Source organism: Anastrepha ludens, chromosome 3 (genome assembly GCF_028408465.1).
Source record: "Anastrepha ludens isolate Willacy chromosome 3, idAnaLude1.1, whole genome shotgun sequence".
Classification (NCBI taxonomy): domain Eukaryota; kingdom Metazoa; phylum Arthropoda; class Insecta; order Diptera; family Tephritidae; genus Anastrepha; species Anastrepha ludens.
The window spans coordinates 3,313,677-3,338,940 of NC_071499.1; the positions used below are offsets into that span (position 1 = coordinate 3,313,677).

Sequence of the window (25,264 nt, forward strand, 5' to 3'; positions counted from 1 at the left end):
GCCGTAAAGGCTGTGGGAGCTTCACGTGGTCACATACCGCGTGGACCCCTCGCTGTGCGTCTTATGGCCTGAGCAGATCTTAAGATCTAACCGATGTTGAGTTTGGGTGAAACCCTTTTTGGCATACGCATCTGAAGCATACTTCGGGACTATCGTTGGGTCCGATGCCAGCCGTGAAGATAAGCATTTGGAGCAAATTTGCTGCATAGGTCTGATAGAGTGACGAAAGATGAAGGGTAAGATACGGTACACAAGACAGGTCTAGTTTATTCGGGCTGAAGTCTTTGGTCGGGAGAAACCCGAGTCATTCTTGGAGTCTTTCAGCAGGGATGAAGCGAACTGCAGCAGCGATCACCTTGCGAAATGCGCGCTCGCCTACAGCTCACATCAGTGGTAATGAGAACAGCGGCGAAGGTATCAGTGGATTCAGCTATATAAAAGTTAATATTGGAGCATAGATAAGAAAGTTATTTTATTAATCAGACCAGCGCTAGCAACTTTAATATCAGGCGAGCTGCTGATCGCAAGGCTGTGACTTCCGAATTCGCTGTGTCGTCATGCTCCATGAATAAACAAACAAAAGGAAGGGGAATTACTTGTTTGTGAAGAGGAATAGTAGAGGAAAGCAATAAAAACTCTCAAACACAAGAAATTATACATACACACACATTCTCGCCATTGCGTCAGCGGTAGAAAAACGCAAAAAACCTGTATTTGGAGTCTTTATATTCACTTGTACTTTCACAATTAAACTCGCAGCACTTTGTTTTCATTAGTGTGATTAGTTAAAATCTCCCAAAATATTGCCAAGTTATTCATTGAATTTTCAAAAATATGTATTGTATTGGAAAGGAGCCTGTCGTCAGACTTGTCAAAATCGCGAAAAATAAAATAACTGTTTTGGGAAGGCGCCACCTTCAGTATTCAATTCGCAATTGGGTCCGTTGTGGCAACGGATTTGACTCACAACAAAATATATTATCTGTATTTCAGTCGACGGCATACGCCATACCCGAACGCACAAAAGTTGGAAACATTATACTTTTGCCATACGGTAAGTGCGGCGAAAATGCCAACTTTTTAAAGAAGAACAATTTTGTATCGCTCAAATGTGTATCGGTGGTGTTTATTATTCTATTAAAATAAAAAGAATTTAAATAAATTGAGTCGCTTCAAATGCACCCTTATCTTTTCAATCAAAGCTTGAAAGAGTATAGAAAAAGTCCAAGTTGTCCTGAAAAATGAATATGCGTCCCCATCTCGAAGTTATGGCTGCACCCACAGTCTACGACCAACATAAATTCTATTAAAAACCTCTTTCGCTTCAATAAGCATTATTTTTATAATATATTTCACAACCAACAAAAGCCTGTTTATACACAATGAAATATAATATTTGCTTTTACGACAAGAAAATCTGTTTTTTTGTTTTGTTTATATGTGTCAATACTTTCATTGTGCCACGACATTACGTTTTACACTCATACAGTCAAATGCGTTGACGCAACGTACCCATTGTGACAGTGCTATAAAACGTCAAGATGTGTGAACGATTATTCGTTCGACTACATCATCTCGGACTTGCTCATCTTTAATGCAAACGTTTTGGGACATTGTGACAAAGTGATTTCAATGCTCGATGAACTTACGACTATTTTCTTTAAGACTTGGATCAGTTAATCCCCTAGTTGGGTTAAAGAAAAACACAAGCTTTTCAACTTTATTGCAAACATCGCTTGTTTCACCTTTTGTGATTTGGACTTTAACTACCCGAAAAGCGTGCTCCCATAGAACTAAGTACAAAATGGATAATGTTTACATTCGACATAATGGTGACAGCCAGGATCTCCACATCAACTTTCGGTACACTAATAAAGAATTGCGAGTGGATAGAGATTTTAACTTTTGTCGTAAATTAGATGAAAATATAGACAATGCTTTAACCCGGATACGAAATAATATAGAAAAGGAACTGAGTAAAAAGGTCAAAAAAAGCAAGAACAAGACAGCAACTCAGTTAAATGAACCATCAATGCCTCACTATGGCGAGGTATGTTAACATGCTTTTAATCAAGTTGAATTAATTTAATTTTTATTTAGATTTCTGTAGAAATTTTACGATCGGACCTAAATGAGAAAGTCGAAAATATGACATTTTTAAAGCTCTTGGATGAGAAGCTGAGTGGTTTGAAAATGCGCATCATAGATAAAGACTTTCAGATACTATTGAATACGCCCTGGGTATTAAATCTAACCTTACCTTCAAGTATACTGGCTGGCTTTAGAGTATATCCGAGCAAGGTAGAACTACAGTTTGCAAATCGAAAGCATAGTATAGGGAAATGGTATAAGGCTAAAATGGTAATTGCATTCATAGGCTTAAATATTTTAAGTGAGTTAATTTATTTCATTTTAAGTAGCCACCAAGTGGGGACTTAGTGAGGGGCGCCGATTGGAAACATTGCGGCGATGGATTTCACTACGACACCACTAACGATGATATAGATTGCTTTCTGAAGTTTGAGCTAACGCCAGGCAATGAAGGTGGCCAATATGGTCCTTCTGTTGAACAGTTTACTAAAAAGGAAATACAAGCCGGACCCGGGCAATGCCCGTTTGAAACGAGACACTGTTTTACCGAAAACAAATCGAGCGGTGATTGTTTTCGAGTTTTGTCGTATAATATTCTCGCTGATCTATATGCAGATAGCGACTACACTCGTAACCATCTTTTCCCTTACTGTCCACCATATGCATTGAAAATTGACTATCGCAAGCAGTTATACTTAAAAGAAATAATTGGTTACAATGCAGACATAATTTGCTTGCAGGAGGTTGATTTGAAAATATTTGATTTAGACCTGATTCCTATTTTGGAATCTGATGAACTTGACTATAATGGTCTGATTGCTCAGAAAGGAACTTGTGGCGAGGGTGTGGCAATATTTTACCGCAAGTCGCGTTTTGAGATATATAATAAATACGAACTAAATATTGGAGAAGGCATACGTAACCTTCCACAATTCGCAGAATTATGGAATAAGATTGAAAATAATAAGAAGCTCGTGGACCGCTTTTGCGATAGGTCCACCACACTCCAGGTATGTATCTATAACGTTAAAATATTTGTAACATTTGCGTTGAATATTATCTTCTACGCATGATACAATTGAAGGTGGTGGTGTTGAAGTGCAAGGACAATGGTCGATATTTCCTAGTAGCAAATACCCACCTTTATTTCCATCCAGATGCAGATCACATACGTCTTTTACAAATAGGCTGTGCAATGATTTACATTAATCATGTATATCAAGATGTCGTTAAGAAGCTTAGCTTGTCAGAAAAACGACAGTTATCGGTGCTTTTTTGCGGCGACTTCAATAGCGTCCCAGAATGTGGCATTTATAAATTAATGGTAGAAGGAACAGTGGGAGAAAATTGTGTCGACTGGATTAGTAGTAAGCTATGAAAATATGGCATTCGATTTCTTCTTACATTTTCTTTTCAGATACCGAAGAGGCGGTACAAAATATCACTCTTTCACAACCATTTAACATAAAATCCGCTTGTGGCACACCCCCTTACACCAACTACACTCATGCTTTTGCAGCCTGTTTAGATTATATATTTTATCAGAGTGATTGCTTAGAGGTTCAACAGGTAAATTTTAGCATATTTCCGTTTAATATAAATATATAACAGTTATGTTTTTAGGTTGTGCCACTGCCTACAGAGGAGGAGTTGCAATGTCATACAGCTATACCGTCAGTGGTTTTCCCCTCAGACCATGTCGCACTGGTTGCCGACTTAAAATTTAAGTCTGCTTAGTAATGTTTTACTTCGACAGTATTGTGTGCAATAAAAAAATTCTGGTGTATATACAATAGTTTCATTTTTAAAATTTGAAATGCAAACAACTAGAGTAAGACTTTCTTTTACTCGTGAAATTTTCACTAAATATACTACGCCATTTTTACTTTCTGTACCACATTTGCAATGTCTTCATGCGCTTTACTTTCTTCTGTAACTGGAGGATACCGTACATGAGCGCTTCAGCCGTTGGTGGGCATCCCGGTACATATATATCTACCGGTATAATACGGTCACATCCTCGAACTACAGAATATGAATAGTGGTAATATCCACCTCCGTTAGCACAGCTACCCATGGAAATAACCCAACGTGGCTCAGGCATTTGATCGTAAAGCTTACGAAGTGCTGGAGCCATTTTGTTAGTAAGGGTACCAGCGATAATTATCACATCTGCTTGACGGGGGGATGCTCGAAACAGAACACCATAACGATCCATGTCGTAACGTGGTGCAGCTATGTGCATCATTTCAACAGCACAACAGGCTAATCCGAAAGACAAAGGCCATATGGAACCTTTGCGTCCCCAATTCAATATATCATCCAATCGTGCGATTGACCATTCCACCATATTCGGTTGATTTCTACCAAACGCAGAAGGGCTTTTCTTTGGAAGTGGATTATTCGGGTCTACTACCGGCATGGTCTGCTGCTGCCGCAAAGCCAATGTATTGATTGCTGGTCCAAAAGCTCCATTAGCTCCAAATAAAACACTAGGAGATCCAGTGGTGCGGACCAGCACATTATGTGTTTTTTTTACCAGTGCAGCAGCGGAGCGTAGCATTTTGTCTTGTATTTCAAGTCCTGTGTAAGACGCGAAAAAGTAAAATTTTTAATGCACCATAGTAAATAAAGCGAAATCAGTAAATTCGAATCATTTCAAAAAATTTTAAAATTTAGGAATATAATCAAATAAAAATTTGCTGAATCATTTTATATAACCCCACTTTTTCACCTTAAATTGAATGGAAAACGTCCTACTGTCAAAAGTGATTTTAATAAAGTATCGGTATGGGTGAATGTCATTTAATTATCGATACACAATTGATTAAAAAGCTAAGGCTTTAACAAAGTTTAAGTCGCAGCGAAATCTGTTGAAAACGCATTTACAAAACCACAGCAAGAAATTTAAATCGAAATGATACAAGCGAAAGGCGTTATAGAAGTAAAAACTAAAACATAAGGAGCAAAGAATACTTGAAATGAAACCCAATAAGATTTATAAATTTTTCTTATTAATTTTAAGCCCTAATTTATATACAACTCAAAATTAAAAAAGAAAGAAAATTTAAAAAAGTAAACGAATAAATTTTATATATGGCCATATAAGCTATACAGCAACAACAGCAAAAATCATACTTACATACATAATACAGCAAAAACAAAACCGAGATAAAAAAGAATAGGATGAAAACTAAATTTAACATAATGATCGTAAACTAATTTGTATATTAAAGTATTTAAAAGGTAAACAACATTAGCAGCGGTATCAGCAGTAGAAATATAACATTGATCACACCGCTAGCGATAATCACTACATATTATAAAACAAAGTCGCTTTTTCTGTCCCTATGTCCCCTTATACTCTTAAATCTTTAAAACTACGCAACGGATTTTGATGCGGTTTTTTTTTAAAGATAGATTGATTGAAGAGGAAGGTTTATATCTATATAATGTGAAGAAATATGTAAAGGGGGCGTGGCAATCGGTCAAAATGTGGCAAAAAACATAAATTTTTTGTTTTCACGACCATAAATCATAAACGAATAAACCAATTAAAATGAAACTTATTTAGAGTTTAACTTTGAAATATTTACTTTCGTTCTGCATCAAAAAAAAAAATTGATTTATTTGTTATTTAACCAAAATTGTTTAAACAAAAGCAGCTCTTTTTCCAAAAAAAGCTGTTTGTGTGTTTGTTCGCTGTCAACCGAATGAAGCAACAGGCGTTAAGCGATAATCTCACCACACCTCATTAATGTTGAATTACATCGTATGGTGACGTATGTATGTATGTATTTACGAATCGCTCGCATTATTTCATTTCGGACGTATGTACATATGTATCTATGTATGTACTGAATTCCATGTAATTATATGTACATACAATTTTACAGCGAAATAAAACGCTATTTTCACGTTCTAGATTAGTAAATCGCACATAATTAAAATACAGTTTTTGAATAGTTTTTATTGATTCGGAGCGCGTTTAGTTTGCTATCGATTCCATACAATAACATTTTTTGTCATTTACTTTTTACGACAACTAATAGCTTATTTTCGAAACGATTTCAACAAATAGGTACAACATTAATCCTTATCCAATTAAATACCTTAAATACATTGTTGCTTTCATATAGATCTATGTATATGGCTCTTTACAGCATATAATTAAAAACAATATTTTTCAAGATATTACATCAGTAATTAGTAATTGAGATCTACCGGAAAAATTGCGTTAGCTGTTGCGTCATCCGGCATTGCCGCTACTCTTTTGGAAAGAGTCTTTTGGAAAGAGACCGAACCACACACTCTACAATCAAGCACCCGCTGAAAATCGCCACCGATGATGATAACAGCGTCTGTAGTGTTTCTAGACAGAGCAATACAGGAAAATTGATGCGTGACTGCTCATTAATAGTCTGGGACGAAGCTACCATGTCAAACAAAACGTCTGTGGAAGCACTGGATAGGACAATGCGCGATTTGCGCAACAAAAATGCACCTATGGGTGGATGTACAATTCTGTTCTCAGGAGATTTCCGTCAAATCCTACCAGTTGTGACTCGAGGAACACGTGCTGACGAAATAAATGCTTCGCTAAAAAGATCCCACCTTTAGTCGTATGTCAATAAATTAGAGCTTAAAACTAATATGAGGATTTCGTCATCTTCATGTGAGAGCAGGTTATTTCCAGAGATGCTGCTAAAAGTTGGGAATGGAGAATTAACACAAAGTGAGGGAAGGATTAACCTAGAAAACCTTTGTGTTTTGATAGACAACATTCAAGAGTTAGTCAACAATGTCTATCCAGACATTGATAACATAAGTTATAAGACAATATCTTGGTTTAAAGAAAGAGCTATTCTGTCACCAACTAACGAACAAGTAGATAAAGTAAATAACTTGATTATTTCAAAGATTGATGCGCCGACGAAAATATACTACGCGGTCGATACTGTTCTCGATTTGGAAGAAGCTGTTCAATTTCCTACAGAATTTCTAAATTCTTTGAAACCGTCTGGACTCCCTCTTCACAAAATGGAGCTGAAGATAGGTTGTCCTGTTATTTTATTAAGAAACCTAAGTCCACCTAAACTTTGCAATGGCTCGCGTTTGCTGGTAAAATCACTGAAAACTTTCATAATAGAGTGCACAATACTCACAGGATGTGGTACCGGAGAAGATGTATTGATTCCCCGAATCCCTCTGATACCATCGGATCTACCATTCCAATTTAAACGCTTACAATTTCCGGTAAAGACATCTTTTGCAATGACCATTAATAAATCTCAGGGTCAAACCTTCAACGTTGCAGGCTTAGATTTGAGTGTTGACTGTTTTTCACATGGCCAACTGTATGTCGCTCTTTCAAGAGTAACCTCTAGAGAAAACATGTTTGTATTGTCTAATGACAAGAAGGCTATGAACGTTGTATATAAAGACATTCTGTAATATAGTAATTGTTGTAAAAATAAAATAAATAGATATGTAAAAATGCAAAAAGTTAATATGCAAAAATGTAGGGTATGAATTTAGATATCCCAAGGATAGCAGGAAATCTTCATGCTATAAAGAAAGGGGAATTGTTTTACTCCAAATTTAACGCGTGCGGGCCACGGGCAGTAATGAATAAGCCAAAACTACTGGATCGATTTTAATCATTTTTTCAGTGAGTGACATAGGGTATATATTTTATACCCGTGCGAAGCTGGGCGGGTTGCTAGTTATTTATATTTTATAGTATACGTACGCTGGTATAGTACAATATATTATTATTATTATTATTAGAAGGCCATTACGCTCTGCGACCAGAGCTGATCTATTGTGAAAGGCCTATTTTGTAACCCTAGAGTTTTAGGCTTTTTAGAAATTTTAGCACAGTTTTGGGTTTGTTGTTCCAAAGATTGCATGGAGATACTACGATACCACCAAGGTGGTGAAGTCTTTGTCTGCCCAACGCAGGACATTCACAAAGCACATGTTCTGAGCTTTCTATGTCCATTTCGCAAAAGCGGCAGACATTGGTCTCGGATAGACCAATATTGTTTAGATGGTACCTCAGGCTGCAGTGACCTGTAAGGTATCCGGTTAAAAGACGCAGACCTACTCTGTTCAGTGAGAGAAATTTGTCAGATATTTCTTTGTTGGGACTTAGGAATAGTTTGGCTTGACGCTGACCGGCACAGTTTAGCCAGTGTGCGGCAAGTTTTCTTTCCTCCCATTTCCTAAGGAATTCATTAATGTGGCCTTTTGTCAGTCCACAGAAAGGCTCAGGACCAGTAAGTTGCATATTTGCTCCTTGTTTTGCAAGGTCGTCAGCCATTTCATTTCCCTCATGTCCTTCATGTCCCGGAATCCAACATAGTGTTACTGTGTTGAGGTTTCCTAACGTGTTTCGGAGGTTTAGGCATTCGTTTACCAATTTAGAGGTGATGGTTGTTGATAGAAGGGCTTTTAAAGCCGCTTGGCTATCTGAAAGTATGTAGATGTGAGTACCTCTCATTTTCCTTCTAAGGCATTCTCTCACACATATTTCAATGGCATGTATTTCTGCCTGGAATATTGTTGGGTAGGATCCCATCGGAATCGATTTTTTGAATTTGGGCCCATTGATTCCTGCCCCTGTTCTACCATTTTCCAATTTGGACCCATCAGTAAACCGTAGCTGGGAGCCAGGTTTGAAAGTGATAGAGTTAGTTCTCCAGTCTGTACAATATATACTTATATACATACATATACACCTAACATACATATAATAAATTTAATTTTATTTGTTTAATGTATGTAAAGATAAAATTATGTTTACAAATACTGAGTCACGAAGCATCTCTGTATATCAAATCATACGTGGGTTCAGAATTGTTGGCGATAACAAAATCAAACCTGCAGAAGCAGAAGCGGAAGCCTAAGATTATAAAATTATATTTTATTTAACCTGATTTTTGCATTCTTGTATAATAATTGGGATGAAATTCTCAATTATGGTTTCATGTATGTTAATTGTTTTTCTTGTTTTATAATTTAAATTTATTATTATACTGTATTAAATTGAGCTTTAAACACTTGTAAACGTATTTATTTTTTGTTTTGTGTGCTTTAGAAGATTTGAATGAGCACGTTAACAGTAGGGTAAAACTCGATCCCTAATTTATATATGAAGAACGACTAACTGCATTTAATGTAACCTTTTGCATTGCGTTGTGCGTATTTACAGGATCTCTGAAGTACCGCACAGACAATTCATGTTTAATTTTTTAAACTTTAATTGACCTATCTCCGTACTGGATTCCAACTGTACCCATTTAATGCCGCAAACCTGCCGTGGACTTAACTCTAATATTCAATTATCATTTCAAGTCTTATGAACAAATTAATAAAATATATTATATTTCAAGAGTTTGACACAAGCTTTCCTTCAATTAATTGTTTTCATCATTTAGTTGAACTACTATTTAAATCAATCAACTTTCTCTACCTTTAATAACGATCCAAGTGGAACTTTTTATAGTATATTCACGAGAAAAAAAACAAATCTTTAATCAGAAAAATAAGTTCAAAATTATTTCCCAATTTTTTATGTATTGAAAGAAGATAAAAATCATTAATATAATACGTGAGTCCTTGGTGGAGAAAATATGCATGTATTTTTTAGTTCGGAAAAGCGTTAGATACGCACTTGTGTTTAGAAGCCAACATTAAATGTAAAGAACAGCTGAACAAAAATGACCTAAATATAACTAAAAGAATGATGCCAGAAAAAGGGATCGCTGCATGTAACGTAAATGAAATAAAATTTAAAACATCTCAACTCATATTTAAATCTGTAATTATAACACTGAATAACAACCCAAAAATATCTTGTTTGATGATTGCATTTTCTAAAGCAGTTTTTCATGCTGATTACAAATCTGAAAACCGTTTTTCTCTATCACGTCAGGTTTTTAAGGTATTAACATAAACATACATTTTTTAATCCCTTATTGTTACGAATGAATAAGAAGAGTTTAGAGTTTAGTTTACTAAGTTAATAACATATTTGCTATTTTTTTTCAGTGAAACAATGGCGTCTAGAGGCTGCAGACTTGTTTTGTTATGTGTGCGGCTATCTCACAGACAAAAGACACCGAAAGACATTTACACCATTTCTGAGAAAAGCTTATGAACTATACTTTGATTCAAAGGTTGACAGCGGCAAGTTATGGGCACCACAGTTCATTTGTTTGACATGTGCATGCAACTTACGGGGTTGGATAAGGAAGGCTAAAAATAACAACCATCTGCCATTTGGAGTTCCTATGATATGGCGTGAGTCAAGCAACCACATCACTGACTGTTATTTCTGTTTGACAAATGTCACAGGTTTCTCATACAAGACTCGTTCATCTGTGAAGTATCCAGATATTCCCTCGGTTTCAAAACGAATTCCACATGATCCAGTCAGTTGTCCAATACCAACATCACCTACAGAATACAGAGTCGATGATGCAACACAAGAAGAAAGTTCGTCTTTCAGCAACATGGCAGACTCTGACTACAATCCTGATGATGATGAAATTCATTTGATTAATAATGATGATCTTTGCGACCTTGTACGGGACCTGGCACTAACAAAAGGTCAAGCTGAACTGCTAGGTTCACGTCTGAAAGAGTTTAATTTGCTATCACCAGGTAAAAGAACTTCACAATTTCGACATAGACACAAAGAACTCGTGCAGTTCTTTGCAATGAGTAACAATATGTGCTACTGCACTGACATCCAAGGTCTTATGTCAAGCCTCGGTGTAGAACATAAGACTGAAGCATGGCGTCTATTTATTGATTCCTCCAAGGCAAGTTTGAAGGCTGTATTATTACACAATGGAAACATGTATGCATCAGTACCGGTTGGTTATTCTACTCATTTAAAAGAGACGTACGAAACCATGTCGCTACTTCTTGAAAAAATTTGCTATCGCGATTACAATTGGAATATGTGTGGTGATTTAAAAGTGATCACTATTCTCATGGGAATGCAGGCAGGGTACACCAAGTACTGCTGCTTTATCTGCGAGTGGGACAGCAGAGATAGGAAGCACCACTATATAAATAAGAATTGGCCCATTAGAGATAAAATGGAGCCAGGTAGTAAAAACGTCCTGCGTGTGCCATTGGTTGAGCGTGAAAAAGTTATTATGCCTCCACTTCATATAAAGCTGGGGCTCATGAAAAACTTCGTGAAGGGACTAGACAAAAACTCAGATGCTTTTCGGTACCTATGCAACAAGTTTCCAGAGTTGAATTATGCGAAAGTGAAAGAAGGTGTATTCATAGGTCCACAAATAAGGAAGATCATAGCAGACAGTCACTTCGAAGATTTACTCAGCAGAACTGAAAAAAAAGCATGGTTGGCATTTAAGTCTGTTGTAGCCAATTTCGTTGGAAATAATAAATCTCCTGACTATGTAAATATTGTGCAGAAGTGCATTAGTGCGTACAAGTTAATGGGTTGTAACATGTCCCTCAAGATTCATCTCCTCGACTCACATCTCGACTTCTTTCCAGAAAACCTAGGTTCTGTTAGTGATGAACATGGTGAACGTTTCCATCAGGACATCTCGGTGATGGAGTCACGCTATCAAAGTCGATGGAGTGCAGCAATGTTAGCCGACTATTGCTGGATGCTTCAGCGCAACATGCCAAATTGTCAGCACAAACGAAAGTCTACAGCCAAGAAATTCAAACCAAACTAACTTTTAATTTAAGGAACTTTACGTTATACCTATGTATTTTACAAGTGTATTATATCTTAAACTATGTGTATTTATGTTAAGTAGTACTCTATTCAGCGATATATGCTCTACTGTGACTTGCCTGCGAGTTGTTTGCTTTGATACAATATTAAACATATATAAATGGTCAATGCCAAATATCTCAACAACGGTGGGTGGTAGAGACAAACGGTTTCTATATTTGTAATCAGCATGTCTTACTTGTCTTAAAACAAGTGTTGGTTTCCAAGATATTTTCCGAAAGTTTTTTTTTGTTGATCAGTGTAATTAAAATAAACTGAAATTTAAATAAAAAATACATTTGCTTAGTTAGTGTAAACAAAAAACCATAATTGAATTTGGGTTAAGGGATTGAATAATGGTTAGGTTTTACTAAAAACTGTGAAACTATTTTTAAAGAAATTATTCTCTTCAAAATTGGTTTTGGTTTACTGTCTGTTTTACGAGTATATGGTTTTCCGGTACGCCCTTATGATGTTTGCCAAGGAGTGCAGGTAATCTAAATTAAATAACTGAAGATAGGCACCTCCGCTTATGCGCTAGGCTTCTCCTCGGTAGGTGTCTATTGTGCAAATAAAGGAACAATAGTTTTAGCAATTACTCAGCTTTGGCAACCATTTAAAAATAGAAAGTACGAATATATACGGTTGTTGTTTCTGACGAATTGCTAATCCATTTTTCAAGATTGCTCAAAAAGTGCTAGAAAAAAATAACACAAACAGCAATGTTGACTAACACCGAAAAATACGGGGAAATGTCTACATATAAATAGAGAAATGCATATTGTAGAAGGCAGACAAAATGAACCTTTATGTATAAATTTTTTAAAATTGTTAAGTGCCAACCGTATCGGTTGTTTATTCCAACCGAACAAAAATACTTCTGCGTTAATTAATTTCTATCCAATAACCCTTAATGAAGTTAAATTTGGTATGTATTTCTAATCAAACTTTCAAAACCTTTTATTCATTTCATACAACATGTGGACAATTTTCTAAAACCAACTTCACTTGTTCCAAATCGCATTGCTAATTTTACATTCAAACCCCGACAATAAGCACAATTTCAAATTGATATTGTTCATACCATCTATGGCGATGTGGTAGTTTACATATGTATGCAATTTTATATAGTATAACTAATCCAATTAAGGACCTCTAATTCGTTTCCAGGGCATTCGATTCTACGTTACTGGAACGATCCAGATTTATATCCGACCAAGGATTGTCACTCCAGCAGCATTCCCCGTACCTGTAAAGAGAATGTTTAAGCTGCTAACAACAACAGATTCTTAAATTCATCCACTTTCAATATCTTTAACTGTATGCCCGGAATAAACGAAAAAGTAAGGTAAAGTTTCCGATATTGTCTCGTTATCACTAAACTATGAAGCCTATTATTTATGTACTCGCGATGTTCAGAATCGTCAGAGAGTCCATTATAGGAAGCGGCGTGTAGTTGCACGTGCAATCAAAGATGATAAATATAAAAAAAAAACAAAATTGTGGAAATAACTTTGGCTACGTCATGGGGGTTTTGTCAGCAGGATTGTGGCTGCTCATGTCACATATTCTTACCCTCTACATGAGCAGTGACTGCGTTGAATTTTTCATATATCATCAGCACAATGTTGTTTGGCGTTTAACCTACAACAATATTATGAACGGAATTGTGCGAAGATAACGCAGCTATCGCTACCGGCTAGCGATTTGAGGGTCTTGAGGCGGTTTCGTTGTCGTCGACTTTGATCTTTAATGTAGTTTGAACTCTTTCGTCCAGATAGTAAATAGGCTCGCCACGCATTTAGTGGTGGAAAGTTGGAGATTCCGCACTGTGAAGAAGCGAAAAACTGGCGGGATAGTCGTTCACTTTAGAACACAAGTCATCCATGTCATTGCTGGACGCCATTATCAGGCAATCGCCAGCATAGAAAATCAGTGAAACCAACTAGAGAAGTTAAGAAGCAAGGAGACAGGACACCACCCTGTGGCGGTTTAAATCGAAATATGACTGGCGAGTGTCGGCAGGTTTTGGTTAAGTCACGATCTGTGTTTTCATAGTAGTAATTGCTGTGGTAGGACCGTGCACTTCACGGAAACCATGCTGATGTGTAGCTGAGGTCAGGTTTTTCATAAAGAATCGGAGTAGGTGGGCCTCAAGTGTCTTCACTACTGGAGAAAGGAGAGTTATCGGTCGATGAGACGCTCTTTGATGGACGGGTTTCAATAGTGGAACCACTCTCCCGGTTTTCCACATATCAAGTATGGCGAGAGTAGTCAAGGACAAATTGAAGCTCCTCGTGATATATGCTACTCAACCAATACCATTAAACTTGTGGTAGCCGTAAAGGCTGAGGGAGCTTCACGTGGTCACATACCGCGTGGACCCCTCGCTGTGCGTCTTATGGCCTGGGCAGATCTTAAGATAGCATCACCCGTTGCACTGATTACATCTAACCCATGTTGAGTTTGGGGGAAACCGTTTTTGGCATACGCATCAGAAGCATACTTCGGGACTATCGTTGGGTCCGATGCCAGCCGTGAAGATAAGCATTTGGAGCAAATTTGCTGCATAGGTCTGATAGAGTGACGAAAGATGAAGGGTAAGATACGGTACACTAGACAGGTCTAGTTTATTCGGGCTGAAGTCTTTGGTCGGGAGAAACCCGAGTCATTCTTGGAGTCTTTCAGCAGGGATGAAGCGAACTGCAGCAGCAGCGATCACCATGCGGAAAGCGCGCTCGCCTACCGCTCACATCAGTGGTAATGAGAACAGCGGCGAAAGTATCAGTGGATTCAGCTATATAAAAGTTAATATTGGAGCATAGATAAGAAAGTTATTTTATTAATCAGACCAGCGCTAGCAACTTTAATATCAGGCGAGCTGCTGATCGCAAGGCTGTGACTTCCGAATTCGCTGTGTCGTCATGCTCCATGAATAAACTAACAAAAGGAATTGGATTTACTTGTTTGTGAAGAGGAATAGTAGAGGAAAGCAATAAAAACTCTCAAACACAAGAAATTATACATACACACACATTCTCGCCATTGCGTCAGCGGTAGAAAAACGCAAAAAACCTGTATTTGGAGTCTTTATATTCACTTGTACTTTCACAATTAAACTCGCAGCACTTTGTTTTCCTTAGTGTGATTAGTTAAAATCTCCCAAAATATTGCCAAGTTATTCATTGAATTTTCAAAAATATGTATTGTATTAGAAAGGAGCCTGTCGTCAGACTTGTCAAAATCGCGAAAAATAAAATAACTGTTTTGGGAAGGCGCCACCTTCAGTATTCAATTCGCAATTGGGTCCGTTTTGGCAACGGACAAGGTGGATTTAATAAGGTGACAGCATTCACCCAGCTGAATTTTTCGCCGTAGGTATGGCTTACGTCAAAATGATATGCTTTGTTTGTATGTATTGGTATGTTTACATTCGTATGTTTACATTTGCTTGCTGATTTTGACATGATGCTTGCACCAAACGCAGCAACAAATACATGTAGGGTTTTACTTATATGTGTTTGCTGTCACCTGTAATACATTCGCCTTGGCAACGGATTTGACTCACAACAAAATATATTATCTGTATTTCAGTCGACGGCATACGCCATACCCGAACGCACAAAAGTTGGAAACATTATACTTTTGCCATACGGTAAGTGCGGCGAAAATACCAACTGTTTAAAGAAAAACACCGATACAGGTGTTCTTTATTACAGTGCACTCGCGATAACTCGAACTAATTAAAACAGGCGCTGTTCGATTTATCGAATTTGTTCGACTTATCAATTGAGTGTGCTATGTTAAAAATCGATATCGATTTTTCGATCGATTGTTGAAAATGGAAGCCAGTAGAAAATTTCTGTAGTATAGTTTCGTTATACGAATTACATTTTGGTCCATTGGCTGGATCAATGGTGTCACATTCGGCGGCATAAACATAGTTAAAATTAAACCATCCTCGGGCTTTAATTCGATTTCGTTGGGATGTGATGGGGCATTATCAATTAGAAGAAGAGCCTTCTCAGGTAGTCCCCATCTTTCAAATTTTTTCTTACCTAAATATTAAAGTCATTTAACTTGGTTAAAAAAATTGTTTTAATGAATCTGGATTTTACCTGCGGCACGAACGAATTATGAAACCAGTCTTTGAAAATCGCCGAAGTCATCCAGGCTGATTTGGAATTTTTGTACTCCACCGGACAGTTAAAATTTTTGAAAACACGAGGATTTCTTGCTTTGTCAATAACGAGAAGTTTAAGCTTATGGTTGCCGGTAGCGTTAGTGCAAGCCATAAATTGCCTTATCTTTCTTTTTTATAAGACTTATGGTGGACTTGGCTACCCCATATTCCTTCGCTAGAGAAGTAACACTACGTCCACGTTTAATTTTGTTAAGGACTTCAGCCCTCTCTTTTAATGTTAAACACTTCAACCTTTTACGATCCATTACTCACGTGCACTGATATACTACAAATGACAAATTTAAAGCAATTTGGTCAATGCAAGATGTTGTTCCCAGAAAACTAACGGGATATTAACGCCGAAATATTCATATGGACAATACACTAGTATACATATAATTTATATACATATACTATTACATATGTATCTATGTACAAAATGTACATGTTTGAAAAGAATGTGTGTACAAATAAATTTGTTTTTTTGTTCGAGTTATAGCGCTTTTTTATTGTTCGAGTTACAAAGAAGTCAATAGGGGAAAAAATGTGTTCGAGTTAGCACGTCGTTCGACTTAGCGGCTATTCGAGTTACCGCGAGTGCACTGTATATCAAAATAAAAAAAATTTAAATAAATTAAGTCGCTTCAAATGCACCCTTATATTTTCAATCAAAGCTTGAAAGAGTATAGAAAAAGTCCAAGTTGTCCTGAAAAATGAATATGCGTCCCCATCTCGAAGTTATGGCTGCACCCACAGTCTACGACCAACATAAATTCTATTAAAAACCTCTTTCGCTTCAATAAGCATTATTTTTATAATATATTTCACAACCAACAAAAGCCTGTTTATACACAACGAAATATAATATTTGCTTTCACGACAAGAAAATCTGTTTTTTTGTTTTGTTTATATGTGTCAATACTTTCATTGTGCCACGGCATTATAGCCTTTGGTGCCGATCCAGCATGCTTGACTGCGCTTTGTATGTGTTAGTGCAGTCGGGTGGCGTCGTGACACACGTATTTGTTGTCGGCTACACGTACGATGCTTGATGAAAATTAAAAATTTTTGATATTTTCGTTTGACGCTTACTTTTTTGATCGTGTCGGAGTCTGATGGACAAAACAGCAGGGTTGTATTTAGCATTGAGGTTAGTATTTAGTGTGCGGTTGCCCAATAGTATATTACTCGTAAACACCTACATATACTAAAAATAAGCACAATCCGTATGAAATATGTACATAAATAAGCAAAAAATTTAAAAATTTATATGTAAATGAAATTATTTAAAACTGATATACATAAGTAATTTAATAATAATAAAGTTATGAACCCGAAAAACATAAGTTATAATTAAAAACATGACTTATTGCGATTTTTTAATATGCCCTTCAAATGTTTCCGAGTCCATTCGCATACAATTTTTTATATTCGTCTTTACATGATAATTTTAATTCACTTAAAAGATGCTCATGACTAAACTTTTTACGTTTTGCGTACAGGCTTTTCATCCACATTTTTTTTATCTCTTTTCTTCTTCTTTTTTAACAAAACTGCAATAGTTGCAAGTAATAAAAATTCATCATCCGATGAAGACATATTTACTTCTAAATACAACTGTAGATTGATCGCTTTTTGTTTTGAACGTTACCGGGCAAACGACAAGCACCCGACACGCACACATATAAAGTGCTTGTCAAGCAATGCTGGACCGTACCAGAGGCCATTACGTTTTACACTCATACAGTCAAATGCGTTGACGCAACGTACCCATTGTGACAGCGCTATAAAACGTCAAGATGTGTGAACGATTATTCGTTCGACTACATCATCTCGGACGTGCTCATCTTTAGTGCAAACGTTTTGGGACATTGTGACAAAGTGATTTCAATGCTCGATGAACTTACGACTATTTTCTTTAAGACTTGGATCAGTTAATCCCCTAGTTGGGTTAAAGAAAAACACAAGCTTTTCAACTTTATTGCAAACATCGCTTGTTTCACCTTTTGTGATTTGGACTTTAACTACCCGAAAAGCGTGCTCCCATAGAACTAAGTACAAAATGGATAATGTTTACATTCGACATAATGGTGACAGCCAGGATCTCCACATCAACTTTCGGTACACTAATAAAGAATTGCGAGTGGATAGAGATTTTAACTTTTGTCGTAAATTAGATGAAAATATAGGCAATGCTTTAACCCGGATACGAAATAATATAGAAAAGGAACTGAGTAAAAAGGTCAAAAAAAGCAAGAACAAGACAGCAACTCAGTTAAATGAACCATCAATGCCTCACTATGGCGAGGTATGTTAGATTTCTGTAGAAATTTTACGATCGGACCTAAATGAGAAAGTCGAAAATATGACCTTTTTAAAGCTCTTGGATGAGAAGCTGTGTGGTTTGAAAATGCGCATCATAGATAAAGACTTTCAGATACTATTGAATGCGCCTGGGTATTAAATCTAACCTTACCTTCAAGTATACTGGCTGGCTTTAGAGTATATCCGAGCAAGGTAGAACTACAGTTTTCAAATCGAAAGCATAGTATAGGGAAATGGTATAAGGCTAAAATGGTAATTGCATTCATAGGCTTAAATATTTTAAGTGAGTTAATTTATTTCATTTTAAGTAGCCACCAAGTGGGGACTTAGTGAGCGGCACCGATTGGAAACATTGCGGCGATGGATTTCACTACGACACCACTAACGATGATATAGATTGCTTTCTGAAGTTTGAGCTAACGCCTGGCAATGAAGGTGGTCAATATGGAACTTCTGTTGAACAGTTTACTAAAAAGGAAATACAAGCCGGACCCGGGCAATGCCCGTTTGAAACGAGACACTGTTTTACCAAAAACAAATTGAGCGGTGATTGTTTTCGAATTTTATCGTATAATATTCTCGCTGATCTATATGCAGATAGCGACTACACTCGTAACCATCTCTTCCCTTACTGCCCACCATATGCATTGAAAATTGACTATCGCAAGCAGTTATACTTAAAAGAAATAATTGGTTACAATGCAGACATAATTTGCTTGCAGGAGGTTGATTTGAAAATATTTGATTTATACCTGATTCCTATTTTGGAATCTGATGAACTTGACTATAATGGTCTGATTGCTCAGAAAGGAACTTGTGGCGAGGGTGTGGCAATATTTTACCGCAAGTCGCGTTTTGAGATATATAATAAATACGAACTAAATATTGGAGAAGGCATACGTAACCTTCCACAATTCGCAGAATTATGGAATAAGATTGAAAATAATAAGAAGCTCGTGGACCGCTTTTGCGATAGGTCCACCACACTCCAGGTATGTATCTATAACGTTAAAATATTTGTAACATTTGCGTTGAATATTATCTTCTACGCATGATACAATTGAAGGTGGTGGTGTTGAAGTGCAAGGACAATGGTCGATATTTCCTAGTAGCAAATACCCACCTTTATTTCCATCCAGATGCAGATCACATACGTCTTTTACAAATAGGCTGTGCAATGATTTACATTAATCATGTATATCAAGATGTCGTTAAGAAGCTTAGCTTGTCAGAAAAACGACAGTTATCGGTGCTTTTTTGCGGCGACTTCAATAGCGTCCCAGAATGTGGCATTTATAAATTAATGTTAGAAGGAACAGTGGGAGAAAATTGTGTCGACTGGATTAGTAGTAAGCTATGAAAATATGGCATTCGATGTCTTCTTACATATTCTTTTCAGATACCGAAGAGGCGGTACAAAAGATCACTCTTTCACAACCATTTAACATAAAATCCGCTTGTGGCACACCCCCTTACACCAACTACACTCATGCTTTTGCAGCCTGTTTGGATTATATATTTTATCAGAGTGATTACTTAGAGGTTCAACAGGTAAATTTTAGCATATTTCCGCTTAATATAAATATATAACAGTTATGTTTTTAGGTTGTGCCACTCATGGTGATTATGGTAAACGACGGATGAACTGCGGCGGGAGTTGACTCGATCCGCACTCGACTCACTTTTTTCTTTAAACTGTATTATGAACACCGACGAATGCACTGCATTACAATCCGTAAACTTTGTTATCAACACAATCAGCTGTTTAAATTTTCAAAGCACAAATAAATTTTTGTTTAGCGCAAAATATGGATACTATATTCTTTTACCTGGATTTTGGTGAAAATACAAGAGGTAATTTAAGGCGAAGCCGCCAAAAAGTTAGGGATACTGCTGATGATGTACTCCGGTTGCCTGATGATATGTAAGCTTTTCGTTGCGGTATATGTATGTAGAGTTACGATAATGTGAGCTCCTTTTGAAGGTTTTTAAAACAGTTTCGGCTTAATAAAGCAGCCTTTGAATATATTTTGAACATATTGAATGGAAAAATGCCTCCCGTTCGAAGATCATGGTCGATATCACCAAAGCTTAAGCTTGAAGCATGCTTAAGGTTTTTGGCCGAAGGGGGCTATCAAAATGGTACTGGACCTGATTTTAACATAGGAATGGCGCAGTCAACAATTTCTACAGTACTTTCAGATGTTTTAAATATCTTAGAGGCTACATTATGTCCTAGATGGATAAGCTTGGCAATGACCGAGACTGAAGAGCTTGAAGCCAAAAGATATTTTTTTGGAAAAACAAGAATTCCCGGCATAGTTATGTGCGTAGATGGCACCCACATAAAAATTTTGAAACCTGCTGGAGACAATTCGCATCTTTATTATAATAGGAAAGGATATTACAGTATTAATGCAATGATAGTAAGTTAATTTCTGAAATTTTAATTGACTAATAAAATGACTTTTTTCTATCTTAAGATATGTGACCATAATCAGCGAATAAGGTATGTGAACAGTAGGTACGCAGGTGCAAGTCACGATTCTTTTATTTGGGAAAATAGTGAGGCTTCAAGACATTTCCAAACCATGTATGAAAATGGACACAGAAGCACTAGATTGTTGGGTACATATATGACAAAAACGAAACAGTTAACAATACAAAGTAATTTTGATTTAAATGTTCCCTAGGTGACTCTGGATACCCACTTTTACCCTGGTTGATAACGCCCTTCCGAAATGCCGGAGCGAATACACCCCAAAGCCGTTTCAATAAAAGCTATAGCTCGGGTCGCAATATTGTTGAACGCACAATAGGTGTCTGGAAGAATTGGTGTCGATGCTTGCTCTCAGCTCGCCAACTTCATTATTCTCCGGAAAAAGTGGCTCAAATTGTTAATGTTGCGGCGGCACTTCACAACATTCGGATCCATTATAATATTTCAGACGAATATTTAGAAGGGGCTTTTGAAAGTGAAGAGTATGAAAATGGCGAGCCTGTACAACATCAAAGATATACCAATGAAGCAAACCAAATCCGGAATGAAATGCTACACAGCTTTTTATAAAGAAACATTTTTTTGTTTTCATTTCACGTACATAAATATATGTATGTTTGTATATATTTCTTAAGAACAAAATAAAAACAGCCTTCTTGGCAAATGTTGCACATTAAAACTTAAGCTTAAAATATAAAAGCCTTCTTGGCAAATGTTGCACTTTAAAACTTAAGCTAAACAAAATTTCTAATTCACAGTCATTTTTTAAGTCTCAATCGCTTGTTAACTTCTCCTAATTCAATGCTTAAAAGTTCTTTTTTCACCCTTAATTTTTCTATAGCATTTGCCTCCATAGCCATATTATGTCTTTTTGTCTCCTCAAGAAAAGCTTGGAGAATTTCATTGTTTTTCTTCTGGTGATCACCCAGACGGTCAACCGACCTAGTCAGATTCTTCAGTTCTTTTTTTACATTTTTAAAATGTAGTTCCTGTGCCCCAACACCTTCCGAAACTTTTGAATATAAGCTCTCCTGCATACCGATTTGCTTGTCTAACAAGTCAAACTGCTCTGGTCTCTTTTTTTTCGGAGTTCATTTCGAATGTTTTGGTTATTTTCCACATCGTCATTTTCCAACAACTCTATGCAGATGGCGTCTCTCGAAGTATATGAATTTGTACCCTCACGAGCTCTCTTCGATGTAGATGGAGTAATGTCTTCAACCACCTGCTCTGAATTTAGTGGAGTGGCATGCTCAATAATTCTCCTCTGAGGCACTCCAAACTCTTTTGACTTTTTAATGCCCCCAACACAGGCGTTTAGGCCCACTAGAGCAGCAACATCTTCTTCTAGCGACGATAAAGGTAGTTCCCTATTTTCGCCTCCACCAGTTGCTTGTAATTCCCTTTTATTGTGCGCGAACTTTTTCTTTACTGCTGATTTAAAATCTGACCAAACCTTTAATTAAAACGCAAATAAGTACTTATATTCTCAATGAACTTTTGAATTATCAACAAACCTTTTTCCATTCTGAAATACTCTTCGATGGAGGCCCTAATGAATTCAGTTCCTCACGCACACTCTCCCAAAATTGCTCTACCTCGTTAGGAGCACTTCTGGTAAAATTTTTTGCAATATCGGGACGCTCCTTCTCTCCTCTCTGGTGGTTGTGCGTTTCCTAAAAAATATAAATTTTGCCGTTTGTATAAATTTTGCCAATATATATAATCCGAAAAAAAAACAAATAAAAGGGTTTTTCCTTACATTTTATTGCTCTCCATCTTTATTATAATAATATCCGCAACACAATGACCTGCGGATGAAAAACGAGTAAATTTGTTTGAAACGCGTATTGAGTGCGTTGTTGGTAATGCCATTTTTTTTAATCGATCCGTAAACCACATTATCGACCCGCATACTGCTTTATCCGACGTTTATTATGATACCGAATACTGTCGGATCGAGTATAACTCCCTCCGCAACCATCCGGCGGATACCATAATAGGGGTGAATGTTTTACTTCGACAATACTGTGTGCAATAAAAAAATTTTGGTGTATTTACAATAGTTTTATTTTTAAAATTTGAGATTCAAACAACTAGAGTACGATTTTTTTACTCGCGAAATTTTCACTAAATATACTACGCCATTTTTACTTTCTGTACCACATTTGCAATGTCTTCATGCGCTTTACTTTCTTCTGTAACTGGAGGACACCGTACATGAGCGCTTCAGCCGTTGGTGGGCATCCCGGTACATATATATCTACCGGTATAATACGGTCACATCCTCGAACTACAGAATATGAATAGTGGTAATATCCACCTCCGTTAGCACAGCTACCCATGGAAATAACCCAACGTGGCTCAGGCATTTGATCGTAAACCTTACGAAGAGCTGGAGCCATTTTGTTAGTAAGGGTACCAGCGACAATTATCACATCTGCTTGACGGGGGGATGCTCGAAACACAACACCATAACGATCCATGTCGTAACGTGGTGCAGCTATGTGCATCATTTCAACAGCACAACAGGCTAATCCGAAAGTCAAAGGCCATATGGAACCTTTGCGTCCCCAATTCAATAGATCATCCAATCGTGCGATTGACCATTCCACCATATTCGGTTGATTTCTACCAAACGCAGAGGGGCTTTTCTTTGGAAGTGGATTATTCGGGTCTACTACCGGCATGGTCTGCTGTTGCCGCAAAGCCAATGTATTGATTGCTGGTCCAAAAGCTCCATTAGCTCCAAATAAAACACTAGTGGATCCAGTGGTGCGGACCAGCACATTATGTGTTTTGTTTACCAGTGCAGCAGCGGAGCGTAGCATTTTGTCTTGTATTTCGAGTCCTGTGTAAGACGCGAAAAAGTAAAATTTTTAATTCACCATATTAAATAAAACGAAATCAGAAATTCGAATCATTTCAAAAAATTTTAAAATTTAGGAATATAATCAAATAAAAATTTGCTGAACCTTTTTATATAACCCGACTTTTTCACCTTAAATTGAATGGAAAACGTCCTATTGTCAAAAGTGATTATAATAAAGTATCGGTATGGGTAAATGTCATTTAATTATCGATACACAATTGATTAATATGAAATTTGGAAATTGAAAATATCGGCAGATCACGAATAAGAAGTGAGAAGAAGAATAAATGTTAAACAATTACTGCTGCTGTCGTTCTGATGCAGAGTACATAGCTTAACTCGATTTAACTCTTCTTAACGTTCCCTTATCCAATACAACAAAAAGCTAGACAATTTGTTTTTGTTTAATTGCTGAATAAACAAACGCAGTTAAAAAAAAAAACCCAGCTGATTTTACAACACATATTTTATTAAAAAAAAAATGCATTTGCTCCGTTATTTGTAAATGTCAGTATTTGTATAAACAAGCAATTTCTAAAATCTGAATTTATTTTCTTCTATACTCTTATACTTTTTAGTTTGATTTAATTTTTGCGATTTGATTAGATCTATGAATCGATTATCAAATTGAGGACAACTTCCTCAACATAATAAGTTTCTTAATAATTTCGTTTTTTGCTTCCGTTATTATAAAACACTTTTTATAGGTATTATTCTTTGTGAGCTCACTTTGTATGGTTTGCTCTTCGTTTTGGCTTGAGAAAAAGTAGTTAATATTGTACTACATACGTTTTTTTATTTATAGAAGTAGTCAAGAAAATATAACTTCATACTGACTACTAAACTAAAGAATAATGCGGGTATTCACTCTCAAAACTTTGTATTGCAAATTACGTAATTCTAAGGGCAATTGAGATGTAAATTACGACTGAGAGAGCGAAAAATTTGACCGCTCTGTTGACTGTTCGGTCTTTTTTGTACACGATTTTGAAATAAAACGGCTCACTAATAATTTTTTTACACGAAATTTTCGTTCTTGCTCGAATCTCAAAACAAAAAAAGTTTATCTAAACAAAACATAATTGATAAAAAAATGTCTTATTATGCACAAAAACTTTCGTGCAAGATATGAGCAATGAATATATTTCAGAACTAGCCATATATCGCGTGCAGCTAGATTACAAGAATTGTACAAGGTGGCGCAAAATTAATCATTCAATTTTGATTTTGAAGTTGTGGAACATACTTATTATCAATTGTACCATATATCTGACATTTTTTTGCATTATTTTATTTTGCAAGAAGTTGGGTGCAAGCAAACAAATGGCAAATAAAATTCGGAACAGTTGTTGATAAACATAAAGCTTTAACTCGAGTTTATGGTACAATGTGAACATCACATTAAATCGGGTTTCTGGACAACAATCCATAATTTAATAAAAACAAGCAAATGATTTAAAATATTTTTTAAAATATGATTTATAAATGTTAACCTCTTGCATTAAATTCTGAGTTTTTTAT

The 25,264-nt window shown here is 36.4% G+C and overlaps 4 protein-coding genes and 1 pseudogene across 7 annotated transcripts; 3 read left to right on the plus strand and 2 right to left on the minus strand.

Moving 5' to 3' along the window:
- The first annotated feature begins 1,549 nt into the window (after positions 1 to 1,549).
- On the plus strand, positions 1,550 to 3,884 carry LOC128856864 (2',5'-phosphodiesterase 12-like). Of its 2 annotated transcripts, XM_054092279.1 has the most exons (7): positions 1,780 to 1,863; positions 1,920 to 2,050; positions 2,101 to 2,361; positions 2,421 to 3,101; positions 3,176 to 3,458; positions 3,509 to 3,660; positions 3,715 to 3,884. In XM_054092279.1, exons 1-7 carry the CDS (start codon positions 1,812 to 1,814, stop codon positions 3,826 to 3,828), a joined length of 1,674 nt encoding a protein of 557 aa, XP_053948254.1. In that variant the 5' UTR covers positions 1,780 to 1,811; the 3' UTR covers positions 3,829 to 3,884. The 2 variants fall into 2 exon arrangements, with proteins under 2 accessions (XP_053948253.1, XP_053948254.1); XM_054092278.1 differs by having other exon boundaries at positions 1,550 to 2,050.
- Positions 3,874 to 5,226, minus strand: LOC128856865 (NADH-quinone oxidoreductase subunit B 2-like). The gene is made up of 2 exons (XM_054092280.1): positions 4,826 to 5,226; positions 3,874 to 4,674 (listed from the first exon to the last, which is right to left on the minus strand). The coding sequence occupies exon 2, from the start codon at positions 4,652 to 4,654 to the stop codon at positions 3,974 to 3,976; it is 681 nt and encodes a 226-aa protein (XP_053948255.1). The 5' UTR covers positions 4,655 to 4,674; positions 4,826 to 5,226; the 3' UTR covers positions 3,874 to 3,973.
- A 12,681-nt stretch (positions 5,227 to 17,907) lies between these two features.
- On the plus strand, positions 17,908 to 20,180 carry LOC128856866 (2',5'-phosphodiesterase 12-like; annotated as a pseudogene).
- On the plus strand, positions 20,180 to 21,622 carry LOC128856868 (putative nuclease HARBI1). Of its 2 annotated transcripts, XM_054092281.1 has the most exons (4): positions 20,180 to 20,295; positions 20,356 to 20,797; positions 20,855 to 20,999; positions 21,065 to 21,622. In XM_054092281.1, the coding sequence occupies exons 1-4, from the start codon at positions 20,180 to 20,182 to the stop codon at positions 21,439 to 21,441; spliced, it is 1,080 nt and encodes a 359-aa protein (XP_053948256.1). In that variant the 3' UTR covers positions 21,442 to 21,622. The 2 variants fall into 2 exon arrangements, with proteins under 2 accessions (XP_053948256.1, XP_053948257.1); XM_054092282.1 differs by having other exon boundaries at positions 20,278 to 20,797.
- A 1,301-nt stretch (positions 21,623 to 22,923) lies between these two features.
- LOC128856869 (NADH-quinone oxidoreductase subunit B 2-like) lies at positions 22,924 to 23,931 on the minus strand. 2 transcript variants are annotated; one of them, XM_054092284.1, is made up of 2 exons: positions 23,873 to 23,931; positions 22,924 to 23,722 (listed from the first exon to the last, which is right to left on the minus strand). In XM_054092284.1, exon 2 carries the CDS (start codon positions 23,700 to 23,702, stop codon positions 23,022 to 23,024), a length of 681 nt encoding a protein of 226 aa, XP_053948259.1. In that variant the 5' UTR covers positions 23,703 to 23,722; positions 23,873 to 23,931; the 3' UTR covers positions 22,924 to 23,021. The 2 variants fall into 2 exon arrangements, with proteins under 2 accessions (XP_053948259.1, XP_053948258.1); XM_054092283.1 differs by having other exon boundaries at positions 23,847 to 23,927.
- Between the last annotated feature and the right edge of the window lie 1,333 nt (positions 23,932 to 25,264).

What these genes read in the sequence shown, in the direction of transcription:
- LOC128856864 (XM_054092278.1), top strand. Translation starts at nt 1,640, where the DNA reads ATGAACTTACGACTATTTTCTTTAAGACTTGGATCAGTTAATCCCCTA. An exon ending in CAATGCCTCACTATGGCGAG is followed by an intron (nt 2,051 to 2,100) that starts GTATGTTAACAT and finishes ATTTTTATTTAG; the next exon opens with ATTTCTGTAGAAATTTTACG. An exon ending in AATGGTATAAGGCTAAAATG is followed by an intron (nt 2,362 to 2,420) that starts GTAATTGCATTC and finishes CATTTTAAGTAG; the next exon opens with CCACCAAGTGGGGACTTAGT.
- LOC128856865 (XM_054092280.1), bottom strand. Translation starts at nt 4,654, where the DNA reads ATGCTACGCTCCGCTGCTGCACTGGTAAAAAAAACACATAATGTGCTG.
- LOC128856868 (XM_054092281.1), top strand. Translation starts at nt 20,180, where the DNA reads ATGGATACTATATTCTTTTACCTGGATTTTGGTGAAAATACAAGAGGT. An exon ending in ACAGTATTAATGCAATGATA is followed by an intron (nt 20,798 to 20,854) that starts GTAAGTTAATTT and finishes TTCTATCTTAAG; the next exon opens with ATATGTGACCATAATCAGCG. An exon ending in CAGAAGCACTAGATTGTTGG is followed by an intron (nt 21,000 to 21,064) that starts GTACATATATGA and finishes AATGTTCCCTAG; the next exon opens with GTGACTCTGGATACCCACTT.
- LOC128856869 (XM_054092284.1), bottom strand. Translation starts at nt 23,702, where the DNA reads ATGCTACGCTCCGCTGCTGCACTGGTAAACAAAACACATAATGTGCTG.